Below are 16883 nucleotides of genomic sequence, written 5' to 3'. Positions count from 1 at the left end.
CCCTAAGGTGTGTAGACTTCATGTCATCTATACAAATTGGGCGCAGTTGTTTTCCTTTAGTCTTATACCCAGATAAGTTACCATAGGTTGGATAATCGTTCATAATACACAAAAGCATGCATGGCAAGCAGAGTGAACATCTCATTAGCATACGCATCAAATACTAACACTCCTTCGTTCCACATCTTATGTACAGCTTCAACAAGTCTGAGGTATAATCTATGTCATTTCCAGGTTGTTTGGCCCCGATATAAGAAGCGACAACATCATGTACTTGCTTTCATGCACAACCAAGGAGGCAATTATAAACCACTAAAACTACTGGCCATGTACTATGTAACTGAGATCGCCAAAAGGGTTCATGCCATTTGTATATAATCCAAGCCTCAAATTCCTATCCTCATTACCAAATGCCTTATGTCCCCTGTTGATATTTTTTCACTCAGGCGAATCAGCCGGATGCTTCAGCAGATCGTCTTTCTTCCTACGATCTGCATGTCACCTCAAATTCTTCACATCTCCTTTAATTGAGAACATGTACTTGAATCTAGGTATTATGGGTAGATACCACAACACCTTAGTTGGTGTTCCTTCACTACCCTCGGCTCCTTCATGCTTGTATCTCAACAATCCATAACGGGAACACTCATATAAATGTCGTACTCATTACGATAAAGCACACAATCGTTAGAACAAGAAGGTATGCGCTCGTACTCTAAACCAAAAGGACACATGAGTTTCTTAGCATAATAGTACGACTTTGGCAGTTCATTTCCACCAGAAAGCATATTAGCTAAAACTTCCAACAACAATGTGAAACTAGAGTTCGTCCAACTAGCTTTCGACTTAATGTTTGGTGTACTTTGTACAACCTGGATACAAAGGTTTTTCAGCAGCCTCAACACATAGAATCAAAAATACGAGGTTGTTTACCCGATCCCTATCATCATTCCCACACTCATCATCCCAATTCTCATACCCGACATCATCAAATGATCTCTAAATCCTTCTTTTTTTCACATACATCGATCATTACTCTATAGCTTCCTATATACTTCCCCTCCTCACTATGCCAAACTCATATGTGATATTGAGGACTAAACCCACGGCGAAAGACATGCTCCCTAAGCAAATGTATACTACGAACCTTACTCACATTTCCAAAATCGACACAAGAACAATAAAAGTCGATTGCTCCAGAGGATGCTTGATATTGTAATACAGATTTACAGAATTTTGAGACCCCATCCACAAACTCAATCGATTCAGGACTACCACTATAACAGCCCGCACTTCCGAGCTGCTAGCTAAATACACTTAACATTCATAAAACTCAATTAACGCTTAATAACCTCGAATTATATTTACTCGCAGCGGAATAAAACCTTTTATACGATCTTGGACCTGTGGGTTATGGGCCCACAATAAATCTCTTCAAAACCAGATATCATACTAAAAAAATACTTTACTCGATTCCCAAACAAAGAATATCTTATAATCTAATAAATATTTGAATGCTTCTAGCTACAACATGAGAATCATTAATCAAATTACAACAACAACTAAACTCTTCCCTTTTGATCCATTTCGAGCTTCCAACACGAACCTGCAATTGCAATGGAGAATACAGAACAAAAACAAAAACTAAAATGAGCGAAAACTCAGTAACTTTACTTCAGCCCGTTAAAACGGTTTTAGTTCGTAAACGTTTTTTTCATATCATAAACAAGCTTGGTAATTGTTCGGAAAAGAATCCATCCTTAAAATATATTGCTGGCATAGCTCAATTACTTAACACAAATCACTGGCAGGCAGAAACTTAACATGATATAACATAACACAAGATTCGACCTTTTCTTGTCTTAATTGAACTTATATCCGAATCATTTCCTCCACCTGTACCTTGCCCACTTTTCATCTCAGCTCATAAGCTAAGCCAGCTAAAACAAATACGATATCCTTTTTACATTATCATACTCAAATCATATTTCTTAAATATAACCACATCCGAACAATTCCAATAACAGAACAAGAGTGTTCTTTTATAATCATCCAATACCAATTCACAACTATCTTATATAAACACATCTATAACCATGGCCATGACTATAAACGATATATGATTTCTAAAATTGAATATAACGCATACACGGGCATTTAAATAAATTTTGTTGAACATAAAGGTTACCTCAACTCAAGAACAATTATACGAAACCTCCAAGCATCAAAACTCGATCTCCAAGTCCATCTTGAACTCCACAATAATCACCTCAATAATAATAGCATAATTAACAATCATAACAATGACCTCCAAACAATAACAACAATTATTATTCATTCTCACTACAATTAAAATAAAGAAACTAACTTACTTTTACTCTATATGCGAACTAACATTCCACAACCTAACTCACATTATCAATCTCACATACTAACTCTAATTAACCTTATTTTGGAAATTACTACACTGATTCGGAGATGTGAAATCATAACTCCAATCAAATTTATAAATAAGTTTACTTACAAAAATATGTTTTAGTAACTAACTTTGGAGAAATCTAAACTTGCATTATAGAGCTTCAAAATATATCCTAATGTGTTAAAATAAGAAGAAAGATTCAACCTTTCACCTTAACAACTCTTATAACAAACTGAACTTTAGGTTTTACAGGTAAATGAAAAGGGTTAAGCTTCACAGATTATATCTTGCAACCAAAACTGATTTTACAAATCAATAAAAGTTCAAATTTACTTGTGAAGATCATTAACAATTAATAACATAAAAATCAGATTATATTTGATAAAAAAATAACAACTTAAACCCAAATTTATACCTTGCCAAAGGAATTCAAAACTGAGCAACTCAACAACAACGACAACACAACAACGGCAGCAGCAACCACGAAGCTGCAGCAACAATCGCAGAACCTCGAAAGAAAATGGCAGCAACAAGACCAAACTTGCAAAGGCCATAACTCACAACTCCGAACTCCGAACTCCGAATTGGACGATTTTGTGCCTAAATTCAATAACTCGAAGAGATCTGAAACTTTGATGCAGAAACAAGGAGCAAATTTGGATTGCATGCTGGAGAAAATTGCAGAAATAGATTGACGAAAACAAAGGAGAGAGAAACAGAGGAATGGTGAAAAGGCTTGTGAGTGAAAGAAAAGAGTTGGGTCTTAATTTCATTTGATGGAGCTTGAACCATTGGCAACAAGGCTTAAATGTGGCATTTGCATATGATGACACGAAAGAGAAGTCAAGAAAATGATTGTTGTTTTTCTTCTTTTAATCTTAAAATCCTTTATTAATTAACTCATTTCAATAAAACCCACAATAAAATCATTATAGTTAAATCAAGTTTCTCAAGTAATTTTTTCATAGGTATTAAAGCTTAGTTAAATTAATAAACATAATTACTTAATTTAAAACATGCTTAAAAATACGGGCTATTACAACCACACATCCAAGTACGATCCATCTCATTCAAGAAGAACTTTAATAATTAAACACAACCAATAATTATAATGTACCAATCATTATGTAATTACATACACATGCAAGAAAGTCAAATATTCAAATCACACAAAGACACATGGAAGCTAAGATAGTGACATGTCCATATGTATGCATGCAGCCAAATGTCTTATCACTCTAATCTAACCCATCGTTGGACGTCTGATCTCACTAGTGAATATATGCCAACTTTTCAATTCTAAGGAAAAGTCCGCAACATTTTCCTACAATTCTCCAAGTACACAATGTACATAATTGCTTATCTACATATGAACCCATTGAACAATGTAGAGAAACGACAATCCAAGACTTTTCTCAGAATTGAAAAGAATGCACACATTCACTACGTAAGTGAGATCACACGTCTAAGAAGAATCCCAAACCAGGGACTATTGAAGACTTACTCCAAATGAGTAAATCTTGAATGGGTATCTAGGCATATAATGATGATTCATAGCTAAACTACATTGTTTTATACAATCTCATATTAAGAAACATACATACATCAATAAATTATCATAACTTAATCAAATTGAAACACATGACAACTTTCTCTAGCTCATCAACAAATCAAACAAAAAACATGCAAATGAATTAAAATAGTTACCTCTTAACACCAGTGACGAGAAATGAAGAGAGAAGAGATAGTTGAAACTTTATTTGACAAAATCCACATTGCACATTAATCATCAATTGAGAAAAGTAAATTTAACTAAAAACAACACCCTCCCCACCCCCTGCCCACAACCACACACACCCTCCCCACCCCTGCCCACCCTATCCCACCCCCCTGCCCACCCTCCCCCACACCCTGCCCACCCTCCCGCACCCCCTGCTCAGCATCCACATCCCTCCCCCACCCCCTGCCCACCTTCCCCAACCTTTCCTCACCCCCTTCCCACCCTCCCACACTTCAACGAATAATTCTCACCCTCCCACACACTTAAACGAATAAGTTTTAGTAATCAACTAAAATGAATGTAAAATAAACGACACTCTCACTTACATTAATGTTTTGGAAAGTAAAAAAAATGAAAAAGAGGGGAATTACCGGAAGAGGAGGAGAGGAGAGAGTGAAGGTGGCGCTGCGTTGTGGTGGTGGTGCATGGTGGTGGTGCATGCAACTAGAAACCCGCAACTAGAGGAGGTTAAACACCCTTAGCTTGGAGAAGAAAAGAAAAGAGAAAAGAGGAGAGAGTGAAGGTGGTGATGCATCGTCGGTGGTGCTGCATCGTCGTCAGTGGTTGAATTAGGGCTCCGATGAGTAATAAATGTACGTAAGTAAGTGAGAGTGAGAGGGAGTGAGTGAGTGATAGAGTCTAGCGAGGGAAATTCATGCATAGTTTTAGTGATAAGTGTGCGAGCATTTTTTTGGTAAAGGGAAAGGATGCGTTTATCCCTTCACCGCAGCCCTTCGAAAGTGAAGGGTTGTGGTTTTTGGGCTACACTCAACCCTTCACTTTAGTGAAGGTCTGCTGTCGCCATTGAATCACAGCCCTTACGAAACGAAGGGTTGCGGTTATTTGGAATAAATCAGTTGTTGTTAAGTTGGGTCGCTCTACAATTAAAATTCATTTTCTAACTTTTGCAGATGGCATAATGGTGTTTGCTAAAGCTTTTAGAGGAAAGTTATTCTACTATTAAAAATATTTTAGATAAATATTGCACTATGTCAGGACAACTGGTTAATTTTCATAAGTCTGCTTTCTAATGTATGTACAAGGAATGTCCCATCAAGTGTGTATGTTAATTTTGCTAATATTCTTCAAATGGAGGAGACTTCACCATTAGGAAGGTATCTTGGTTGTCCAATAATAAGCTCTAAAGTTACAAACGACACATTTGAGGAAATTCAAGAAAAATTTACGTCTCAATTGATAATGGAAAGCTAGCTCCTTAACGTAGGTAGGATTGATTGTTCTTATACAATCAAATTTAGCAACAAAAGCTAATTATCAAATGCAAAGTTTTACTTTGCCTCCGTCAGTGCTCACTTGTTTAGATAAAAGCGGTCGGATTTTTTTTGGAATAAAATTCTAGATGTGAAACCTCCAAATTTGATTAGGTTGGAATTAGGTTTGTAAGCCTAAGAATTTTGGAGGTTTGGGTCTTAAGAAAGATAAAAGTTAATATAGCGCTTCAATTCAAGCTACTTTTGAAAATTTATAACCTCCCCTGAAAATTTAGCGGTTATGCTAGTTAAGAGAAAGTATCTAAAGGATGAGAGCTTTTTTAACTACAAAGTCAAATCTAACGTCTCTAAGCAGTGGAGGAAACTTATGAATTTGAGAAATTCTTTCAAAAAAGGACTTAGATGAAATGTAGGCAATGGTGAGGCAATTTCTTTCTGGTATGATAATTGGACTTATAATTACCCTATTGTGGAGGTCTGTCTTGTTGCAAGAGGTTCGAAAAATTTTCAAGTTAGCCATCTTATTAATCAAGATCGACAATGGGATAAGTTGCTTCTTGGTCAATTTGTACCAATAGAAATTGTTGATGGAATTATCAAAATTTTAATTACTAGAAATCAAATTCCAGATAAATTTTGTTGGGGATTGTCCCCATACGGGATTTATTCAATTAAATCTGGGGTTGTTTTTTTTTACAGTGGCTTGATTCCCAGGGGACTGAACCATCAGCTTTTCAATGGATTTGGAAATTGAAAGTTCTCCCTAAAATAAATTTTTTTATTTGAAAAATCTGTCATAATGGCCTCCCTGCAAAAAAATGGAATTAAGTCATACTTTCTCCATTTAGAAATAGTTGCACCATTTCATGTTTTCACGCTTGTCAATACATTATTTCAACATTAATATCTCTAATTATCAATAAGTAAATATTATAAAAAGTTGATATTAAAATAATGTACATTGATACGAATCTAACAAGATCTCATATGACTATGTTTTTCCTGAAATATAAATCACCAAAGACAATCAAAGTGCAAGATGTGAATAGTAAACACTATGCAAATGGTGCAACTATTTCTAAATGGATGAAGTATTTATTTGCCTTCGGAATGTGTTTTTTGCAACTTTCATACAGAACATGTTGCTCATCTTTTTTCTAATTGTCCTTTCGTAATAGATGTTTTTGAGGATCTTCATTCTCGTTTGGACTGACCTGTTCCAGCTAGTATAGGTAATGATATCACTTTTGTAGAATAATTTGCCTTTCTTAGATCGTGTCATTCTTGGGCTCATATGAAATTTTTTGCTATTACTTAGTGGTTTATTTGGTAGAATAGGAATGATGTGATTTTTTTGAGTAAACGTGTTCCCCTTCTAAAGTTAGTATGATGATTCGAGCTTATGTGGATAAGGTAAGACATTTAGGTGTGTTAGTTGACGATCATGATTCTCACTTTTTGCTTTGTCACCTCCAGAGTTTGGTTATTAATCCTCCTAAAGTAAGTTCTAGGGATCATATTATTTGGTCTCCTCATTCGTTTGGGTTTATTATTCGACATGCTCAAGGAAAAGTTGCTCTTTGTGGTGCAGGGCCTTTATATAGATCGCATTTCATTCTTGTAGCTGAAGCGAGCAGATTGAGAGTAATAATTAGAGGGGCCATTTATGTGGGATTAAAAAACATAGTTATTGAGGGTGATAGTTTAGCTATTTTCAGTCTATCAAAAACATTTGGAAGATTACTTGTACTATTAATGCTATTATTTCAGATGCAGGTGAAGTTTTGAACAAGTTTGACGATGTTCAAATTTAACACGTGTTTGGGAGGCTAATGCTGCTGCAGATTGGTTGACTCATAGGGGTCACAAATCGTTTAATCTTACATATTGGATTGATGTTCCTAATTTCCCTTTTTATATAATAATTTGAAAGAATGAATTAGAGTGGCCCAATTCATGACAACCTCCTAATTTATTTCTTTCCTATTAAAAACAAATCACCACCCACGCGGCCACACCCAAATAAGGCAAGACTCGAGAGATTGCGTGCCGCACAATATCATCAATAGAGTACTCATCTCTTTCTCTTACTCGTTCTCTTTCTCTTACTCGTTCTCTTTCTCTTTCCAATAAATGATGATGGCATCCAAATCTTTGTCTTATATTTTATAAGCTGATAGGAAATTCACCTCTAACGCAGCAATTTCAATAAAATAATTCTCAAATTATTGGCTGCATATAATATATTTTTCTTTCCATTTTCCTCTTTAAAGCGTTCCCATTTCGTATAGTAATTTTTTTATTTTGTGGTCCAATCCTAATTCAGCATATAATTTGTGGGTAAGTAGCTAGTTCTTCTCGAGAGGAAGAAGAACTCACTAACCCACTTTATCTTCCCTTTTCTCTCCTTAATTTTCCCCCTCTCTAAACTAAAATACCCAACTTTTATATCTAGGTAATTTTAATTTTCTTAATATTTTTACTTCAACAATTGTTGGGTATTGTTTCATTTAATTGTGGGTATTTAAAAAGACCCAAATTTGAAGAAATCTGTGAAGTTAGAGTTGGGGGAGGAAAGGAGGAGAGAGAAAATATAATGGGTTTAGGTGCAGTTGAATCAGGAAACATAGGTGGGGGTGATGGTGGTAATTATGTTGGATTAAGAAGTTTTGTGAGGAGAAAAAGGGTGGATTCAGAGCATAGCAATTCTTCAAGTGGTCATCAATTAGCCAAAGCCTTAACTGTTCCTCACCTTGTTGCTATTGGTAATCTTTTCTCATCTTTATTGTTTGGATATTTAGTTTACTGTTCTTTTATTATTATTGTAAGTTTATAACTGAACTTAGCTTTACTTCATTTTTATAATTATTATTTTAAGGTGAACTCAACAGAGCCTAAGACTGCAAATTTTAATGGTTCCATTTCTTAGTTTACAATTATTGGTATATGAATTATGAGGAAGTGTTGAAAGTTGGAACCCAGTAAAATTAGCATTTTTTAGTGAAGTTTTGCTTTGATTGTATATAGTAATAGTAATCACAGAAAATATCCCTATATGAAGGGTATGAATAATCATAGTGAAATTGGATCCACAAGGATTAGTATTGGGAGATGGGAGTGTTCAATTACTCAAGCTGAGTTTTCGCTATCTGGGGTTGTCTTGCTATAGACTCAAGGCTCTGTTTGAGAATTAGCATAGAACAATAACAGACTGTATTAGCATTTTTGACTAGTTGAAAGTGATGGCAGATCCTGTAGAAGTGTGCCATGAATTAAAAGATTTCCAATATCGTTTTGCTCTTTCAATGTGTGAAATGATACATATGGATTTAATTACATATGGTTTGACATAGTACGCATATAGTAAATATCCTAAGGGCATTCTTGGATTGTGGATAATGCATTAGGGGAATAGTAGGAGACAAATTAAGAAAAATGAAGGTGGTATTAGAGTGAATAAGCTAGTGGTCGTAATAAGCGGAGGGAGGAATAAGAAATTATTACCCATTTCAGGGTAATAGTTTCTCAACATCTCCCTAGAGTAATTATAACACTCGAGATGACGGTAGACCTCCATTTCTCCCTCCTTTAATGCCACCAATTTTCTTTTACCACCACCTCCTCTTATCTTTGTTTTACTAAGAGTCTAAGCTTGTCTCGTAGCATCTCCTTACTGCATCATTATCAATGCAAGCACGCCTTAAGGAGTATATGCTATGCCTTTTCAAATCTTCTTCATGTGAGAAAGAGTTTTCGAATAATTTTTTTATTAATATTAGGTGGTTTACTTACTGAAATTTTGCTATATTTTGGAATTTATAATATAAATGGCCAATGGGTAAAGCACACTTTCATATGGGAAAGAGTATTGACATAAGCAATTCTATGGGTGGAGCCTCTAGGTAGTTGTAAGACGGCAGGTGAAAATTCCAAGAGAAGTTTCACAAAGAATTAGCTTTAAGGATTCTCAAACTCCCAATCATGAGGGTCCCTGTTTAAATGAAAATTCCAAGAAAAGTTATCAGCATCCCTCACCCCAGAAGATAATAGTAAGTATATGAATATATGATGTGCAGCTGAACATATACAGAGAGTAGGAATTAGGATTCTAAAAGGCTGTTCCTTTGTCGAAAAATTGTGGTGGCATTTTTCCTTATCCCGTACAATTATTTTGTTTTCTTCTCAAAAAGACCCTATGTGTGGAAACTGATAATGCTAAACATCTATGTTTGAGTGTACATTCAATAATACAGAACATTGAAGCTATTTGTCTTGTATGGTAGGTGTTGGTTCAACTATCGGAGCTGGTGTTTATATACTTATTGGCACAGTAGCAAGAGAGCACTCTGGACCTTCACTTGCTATTTCTTTCCTTATAGCTGGTATAGCAGCTGGCCTTTCGGCGTTTTGTTATGCAGAACTTGCTAGTCGATGCCCTTCTGCTGGAAGTGCTTACCATTACTCATACATATGTGTTGGAGAAAGGTGATAGATTTATAATTCTACTGTTATAATGTCTAATTCTACTGTTATAATGTCTGTGATTTATATTTATTGATCTTGGATGCTGCAATAACTGCTTAATAAACGAACAAATGGCTTTTCAAAAATAAGCTTCATGGGCTGAAGTTAGATATGGTTGTGAATTTCAGTGTCGCTTGGCTAATTGGTTGGGCTTTGATTCTGGAATACACTGTTGGTGGCTCTGCAGTTGCTCGCGGTATCTCACCGAACCTGGTGTGTTTCATTCCCATTTTACTATGGTTATCTATTAGGCAATTTTTTTGTAAAGAAATTGGTAAGAAGAATTCCTGTGGGCAGTCCTTGCACAGGGCCCCATTACAAGCCAGACACCCCCCAACCCCCCAACCCCCTTAAATCCCAAGCAAATGCTTGGGGTAGAAATTGAACCCTAGACCTAGGGAAGATGGGAAAGCTCACCACTTGAGACAACCCCAATTCCTAATTTTGTTAGGCAAGTAGCTCCATTGACGTGCCACTTTTCTTACTTTTGTATTGGTTCTTTCCTTTGTCCTTCGATTCTATTTATAAATGATCTCTTCGGAACTTTTTTTTTAATCTACATCTTGGGGAATTTTTTTCAAGTTACTCCTGGGGGATTTTTATTTTATTTTAAGCTACATGATGTTTGCCTATTGGATTAATAACAGCAGTCTAACTTTATTGAAGCTCTGCCACATAGCTTAATAATGATAGTTTAGTGATGAAAGTTCATGGAGCTGACTCCTCATTTTCCATCTAATTATGCTAGGCATTGCTTTTTGGTGGTGAGAACAGCATGCCTCCATTTCTGGCCCGTCAAATAATTCCTGCCCTTGACATCACAGTTGACCCTTGTGCTGCAATACTTGTGTTCATTGTCACTGGACTTTTATGTGTCGGCATCAAGGAGGTATGAAATTCTCTTTTTCAGCTCTGTTTGTTCACTGTTTTACATCTTAAAGCTCAGCATGTTCGTAAAAGCTAAATACATTCGAGACATCGTTGATACTTGTAGAGTACATTTGCACAAGGCATCGTCACAACAGGAAATGTATGTGCCATGATTTTTGTCATAATTGCTGGTGGATATCTTGGGTTCCAAAACGGATGGCCTGGATATGAGCAGTCTGTGGGGTAATCATTCTTACCATGTATAGATTCTTAATTTAGTCGCCTTAGGTCACTGACTCTAACTATCTATTGCTTTTCCCTGTTCTAGATTCTTCCCTTTTGGAGTAGATGGGATGCTTGCTGGCTCTGCAACAGTTTTTTTTGCATACATTGGCTTTGATTCAGTGGCAAGCACTGCTGAGGAGGTAGTACATGTCCTGCTAATTTTGTTAACAAAGAAAGGTTCTTAATCAGGTTCCTTGCTTGAAGAGCATGAAAACTAAGTAGTATGTTTTTATTTCCGTGGCAGGTGAAACATCCACAAAGAGATTTACCGCTAGGAATTGCTGCTGCACTTTCTATATGCTGTGCATTATATATGCTTGTTTCTATTGTTGTTGTTGGTCTGGTACCCTATTATGCTATGGATCCTGATACGCCTATATCTTCCGCATTTTTAACTCATGGGTTGCATTGGGCAGCGTAAGTTACATAAGATCTGTCTTTTACATATTCTCATGCGTCATCCGACGAGCCTTATAGGGGCAATTTATGCCATTTGCAGATATATCATCACTGTCGGAGCAGTTACAGCTCTCTGCTCAACATTGATGGGCTCACTTCTTCCCCAAGTAAGAATCTTCCTTTAGTTGTGCTCTTTACCTGGAGCCTGAAGGGTGGTAAAACATTTCAATGTGTTGTAACTTCTAAAATCTTGTGCTGAAAAATACTTTTATTCTTTAAATATACGATATTTTATTAATAAAAAAACTGTGTTGTTTCAGCCACGGATTCTGATGGCAATGGCTAGAGATGGTTTGCTGCCATCCTTTTTCTCGGATGTCAGCAGAAAGACTCAGGTTCCAGTGAAGAGCACTGTAACTACTGGAATTGTTGCCGCACTACTAGCTTTCTTTATGGATGTTTCACAATTGGCAGGGATGGTAAGTTTTTGATATGCATATAAATATGACTTGGTTATAAGAATTTTTTTTGGAACGTGGTCTTCTAAACTTCAAAATTTCTTCTTTTGCATGCATTACTCAAGCCATAGCTTGAATTCACATACTTCTCCATTGATGTGGTATTTTTGGAGACTGGAGTCTGTCTTTTCTAATTTAAATCCATAGAGCCAGATGAAGTCGCATGTGTAATGTTAATAACCCTTCCAGCTATTAGTATTTATAAAGCAAAGTGATACTCTTTGTAGTCACGTCAAGTACGCTTCCATATACTATAATGAATTATCATCTATTTGGGGGTGGGGGTGGGGTGGGTTCTGAATCCAAGAGTTCCTTTGTCAGTAAACTCCCTAAACTTATATATACAGGGTGGTAAGATGTGGTAGGTGGGTAATCTGTCAACTCATTGAACTTCCTACCTTTTCTCTAATTGTGTCTGTTAACTGACCGATATGTAGGGGTTTGGTTACATTAGTTGCTTAGACACTAATACTACGGTTTGATTAATCAGTACAATTCTGTCGACCAGTTGTACCCCTTGGAGCTGCAGTAGATTTAGATGGGTTTTGTCATACCCTGGAGAATTAGGCAATATAAAATACTAAACAGATATTGTGGTGCAGGTCAGTGTAGGTACTCTGCTGGCGTTCACTATTGTGGCTATCTCACTTCTAATAATAAGATATGTGCCACCAGATTTGGTGCCACTTCCATCATCACTTCAGGAATCTATAGATGCAGTTACATTGCAATACAGTGAATTTGCACAGGATTTTGGGACCTCTGAAGATACTGACAAACCTTTGCTCAATAAATTAAATGTGGAAGTCAGTTTTCCTGTGCTTTTGAAGCAAGTAGCTAACGGAAGCTGTAAGTTCATTTGACATAGCACTTTCATCTATTTGGTAGTTTGAAACTTCCATGCATGAACTTCGCAATTTGAACTTTGAAGCTTTTGTCCATCTTTGTGTGGGCTTGTTGGGGTATAGTTGCTAAGAGGCTCAAGATAGGTTAGCGTAAACTTTAAAAATGATCATCTAAACTTTGCTCTTTCTGACGAGGAACTCCATTGAATCATAAGATGATAACCAAAAAAAATTTAAGTCGTGATTATGAAAGTGAGTTGTATCCAAAATAGGTTGTCCTGTTCTTGTATATGTATTTTGTACAGGTTTCAAGCAAATTCATGCAATGATTTTGTGAATTTGACAGATACACTAAGTGATGAAAAGAGAAGGAAAATTTCTGGCTGGACTATCATGCTTACTTGTGTTGGAGTGCTGCTTCTTACATCGGCCGCTTCTTACGTCAGTCTTCCCAGGTGTGTGATAGATGTCAGCTTTTGATAGTTCATGAGACAAAATTTTAAACATATTACCAAAGTTTACTGAAAAAATAATCAGATATTATCAGACATTTGAAATTTTTGCGTTTTCTTGTGCTAGAGTGTTATCTCGATTCACCAAATATATCCCTCAACTTCTATAATACGTGTTACACCCTTCACACTGATGATTGTTAGGTCCATTAAACTACTGATAATAGGCATGACAAACATTAACTGCAAATTTTTTCCAACACTTTCAATGTCATAAAATAATTAGAACCAAAACAGGGAATAGTGACTATTTAAAAAAAATCATTTATAAATTATGCAAGGACACTGGTTGATGACTTAATGTACAGCCTCTTCAACTAAGAACCCCAACATGTTTTACCAAGAGAGATCCTGAAATTACCATCTATATTATTTGTGGATAATTTAGGTAGATTAAATTAACACAAAGATGCGACGAGAAATTGCAAAATTCTCAGGGGTACTATAGTGATCTACAGCATAATAAGGCAAAATGAACAAGGGGGGAAAAGGATCTCATGGTCGAAAAACATATATTAGTATAAAAAAAATTGATTTTAGTCATCAACCAAGAGTATACTGACTTGGTTCTTTCACCAGTATTTTTCGGTACACATTGTGCGGAGTGGGTGGTGGTCTTCTTCTATCTGGTCTAACAGTGCTCACTTGCATTGATCAAGATGATGCCAGGCACAGCTTTGGCCACACTGGAGGTATGTTCTGTTTGTGTCCTAATAAATGACTCATTGTAAAATAATATTCTTGTCCTAGGACTATGAAAGGTCTTTTTGTGTAGTTAGAGTGAAAGGTATAATGGCTTTAATAAGACATAGGCAGTAAATCCATAGAAAAAGTGGGACACTTCAAAGTAGTAAGAAAAGTAAAAATGAAGTGTACTACTATATTGTGCCCAGAAGCTAATCGAACGTGACAGTTGCTGACTTGCTGCTATCCAGATCTGTACTTAAGTAATCCCACTGTTCCTTAAAGATCTTCTCTCTAGTCCTCCCGGTTTTACTTCAATTTATTTCTGATAACTTTATCTCTCTTTTTCCCTCCTTTACACCACATGGACCCATTTGGTTCATTAGCTACATTTATGTTTTTGAACCCAAAAAAATTATTTGTTTCCCAATAACTGTCTAATTTTCCTTGGTTTTTGACTTTTTGTTGCTACCGACTACCGTAACATAGAAGATCTTTTAAAAATGGAGGGAGTAGTCAAGAATTTTAGTATTCTCTTCTCCCTTTTTCCTATTACCTTGTTAAAAAACCTGTTGATATACAGATCTTGTTCGAACCATCGAGAATCATTCCGAAACAATCCAAGCCTATGAAAAACTTTAGCAGGACATTCATAGTGCAACTGGAGCTACATCTAGTGCTACTAATGATGTCTGATCTTTTTTTGCTCTTCCAGGTTTTATCTGTCCATTGGTTCCTCTACTGCCAATTACCTGCATTCTGATCAATGTCTACTTGCTGATAAACTTGGGGTAATTGCTAATCTTTCCCTTCCTCATACAGCTTGGACTTATATGCTGATCTAGCCTTGAAGATCAATTTTAGCTTTGTAACAAATTAAATGCATAAGCATGATTGTTATTTTCAATTGACTGGTTCAGATCTGCTACCTGGATCCGAGTCTCAGCGTGGCTAGTGATAGGAGTTATCATTTACTTAGTTTATGGGCGAAGACACAGCTCCCTGAGAGATGTCGTGTACGTGCCATCAGCTCATGTCGATGACATTTGCAGCAGTTCTCGAGATATTTTGGCATAGCTCCTACAACCAGCAGGCTTCTTGTTGGGCTTCAAATTATCAGATGTAGACTAGTTAGCATTGTGCCATGAATGTACAATAGTTGTTACATGTGGCAGCTCATTGTAGTTCCAATATGCTGGCTGTATATTGTGTATACATGTATCCAATTGCTCTAGAGGCCAGGGGCATGTAACTTAATTGTATATATGTTTTACTACGTGATTTATGACAAAAGGACTATGACCTACGTTAATATCTGTAAATTCTGGTTTCTGCAATGATTTCTAAGGTACTTGTGGGGATACTGATTCTGGATTGCAAGCTTCCTAATTTTATTAGCGATTATGTAGGATGACTGATGGGGAAGGAGAGATGCGTTCATGAGTGCAGAATTCTGGTCATATATAGGCCTGTTCCTTAGGGATGTTCTTGTGATGGATTTTTGAGAAAAAAAGTTACCGTAATAAAATAATGTAAGCTACACATTGCTCCACATCAGCACTATCATATGATTATTGTACCACATTATTTTAGGTAGTTTATTTTTTTTTGCATTTGCATATTAGACAGTTAACTGATTACTTCTAAAATTATATTTATTAAACTCTTTTCTTTATTTATTGTATTTTGTAAATATGATTTATGAACTTATACGGTTGTAGACACAAAATCGTGTCTCTCCATTGAATATCCAATGATGAAACGTATAGTTGTCCTAATTGGTTTGGTCCAAAGGAATCATACTGTAAGTCTAATCAAGTTCAATTCCAAACCCATATAGGAAGAGTCCAAATTCTAAAACTCAAAACCTCTAAGCCTAGCGAAGCTAGCACTTCCTAAGGACTACATAGACAAATCCTCGGTTTAGCGAAGCTACTCACCTTTAAGATCATAACGACACCCTTTGACCTAGTGAAACAAGTCATCCTTAAGATCATAAGGACACCCTCCGATCTAACAAAACTAGTCATTCCTAAGACCACAACGGTACCCCTTGACCTAGCGAATCTAGTCATCCTTAAGACCATAACGGTATCCCTTGACCTAGCGAAGCTAGTCATCCTTTAAGACCATAACAACACTCTTTGACTTAACAAAGCTAGTCATCCTTAAGACCTGAACAATACCCTTTGACATAGCAAATCTAGTCATTCCTAAGACCATTAATGAGCCCTTTGAGCTTAGCAAAATTACTCAACCCATTAATCCCATAATGGCAACCCTTAAGTCTAGCGAAGCTGGCATCCCTTAAATCCACATAGGCAACCTTTGAGTCTACTGCTTAGTCTAATGTAAGTTCGAAAGTCTAGTTGTCTAGCCTACTTACTCACCCATAAGTTCAAGGTCTAGTTGCCTAGCCTCCTTGCCTTAAGTTAAGACTCTAATCTCCCTTATTGTCCAGCTTTCCTTAGAGTCTAGCCTGCTTAATCACCCGTAAGTTCAAAGTCTAGTCTCTCCTATCAACACCAAAACTCAGTCATGGAATCCAGTCTAGTTGCATAGTCCAATCCCGTCCCGTTCATATTTGCATTTGCATACAATTAGGCCTATACTACTCAAAAGCCCATACCTTTTCCCATTTTTAACTCTCATTTCCATTTCTCATTCCATTTTCCATTCTTCATTTCTCATTTCCCATCTCTCGTTCCATCTCTCATTTGAAAAAAAAAAATATTTCTTAAAACTTGCAAGCGAGATCCACTCGATTCCGTTCATGACTGGCCGAGAGATTATAACTGAGTAACGCCTAATGGAG

General features: G+C 36.4%; 1 protein-coding gene and 1 long non-coding RNA gene across 2 annotated transcripts; one reads left to right on the top strand and one right to left on the bottom strand.

Moving 5' to 3' along the window:
* Positions 1-1447: 1447 nt before the first annotated feature.
* Positions 1448-3261, bottom strand: LOC125494951 (uncharacterized). The gene is made up of 2 exons (XR_007271161.1): positions 2189-3261; positions 1448-1606 (listed from the first exon to the last, which is right to left on the bottom strand). It is a non-coding gene; the product is annotated as an uncharacterized LOC125494951 (long non-coding RNA).
* A 4298-nt stretch (positions 3262-7559) lies between these two features.
* LOC104883991 (cationic amino acid transporter 2, vacuolar) lies at positions 7560-15435 on the top strand. Its single transcript, XM_010668575.4, has 14 exons — positions 7560-8196; positions 9715-9916; positions 10084-10168; positions 10704-10844; positions 10950-11068; positions 11154-11250; positions 11355-11527; positions 11610-11676; positions 11830-11988; positions 12630-12876; positions 13219-13327; positions 13964-14076; positions 14784-14859; positions 14989-15435. Exons 1-14 carry the CDS (start codon positions 8028-8030, stop codon positions 15143-15145), a joined length of 1914 nt encoding a protein of 637 aa, XP_010666877.1. The 5' UTR covers positions 7560-8027; the 3' UTR covers positions 15146-15435.
* Positions 15436-16883: the final 1448 nt, after the last annotated feature.

This window comes from Beta vulgaris, chromosome 2, assembly GCF_026745355.1.
Source record: "Beta vulgaris subsp. vulgaris cultivar EL10 chromosome 2, EL10.2, whole genome shotgun sequence".
Lineage (NCBI taxonomy): Eukaryota > Viridiplantae > Streptophyta > Magnoliopsida > Caryophyllales > Amaranthaceae > Beta > Beta vulgaris.
Note: the sequence above shows the minus strand (reverse complement) of the source record. Positions and strands in the feature narration are given on the sequence as shown.

Excerpts from the sequence above, each read along its gene's own strand:
- LOC104883991 (XM_010668575.4), top strand. The coding sequence starts at position 8,028 with ATGGGTTTAGGTGCAGTTGAATCAGGAAACATAGGTGGGGGTGATGGT. Across the intron at positions 11,251-11,354 it reads TGGCAAGCACTGCTGAGGAG|GTGAAACATCCACAAAGAGA; the intron begins GTAGTACATGTC and ends TTTCCGTGGCAG. Across the intron at positions 13,328-13,963 it reads TCTTACGTCAGTCTTCCCAG|TATTTTTCGGTACACATTGT; the intron begins GTGTGTGATAGA and ends TTCTTTCACCAG.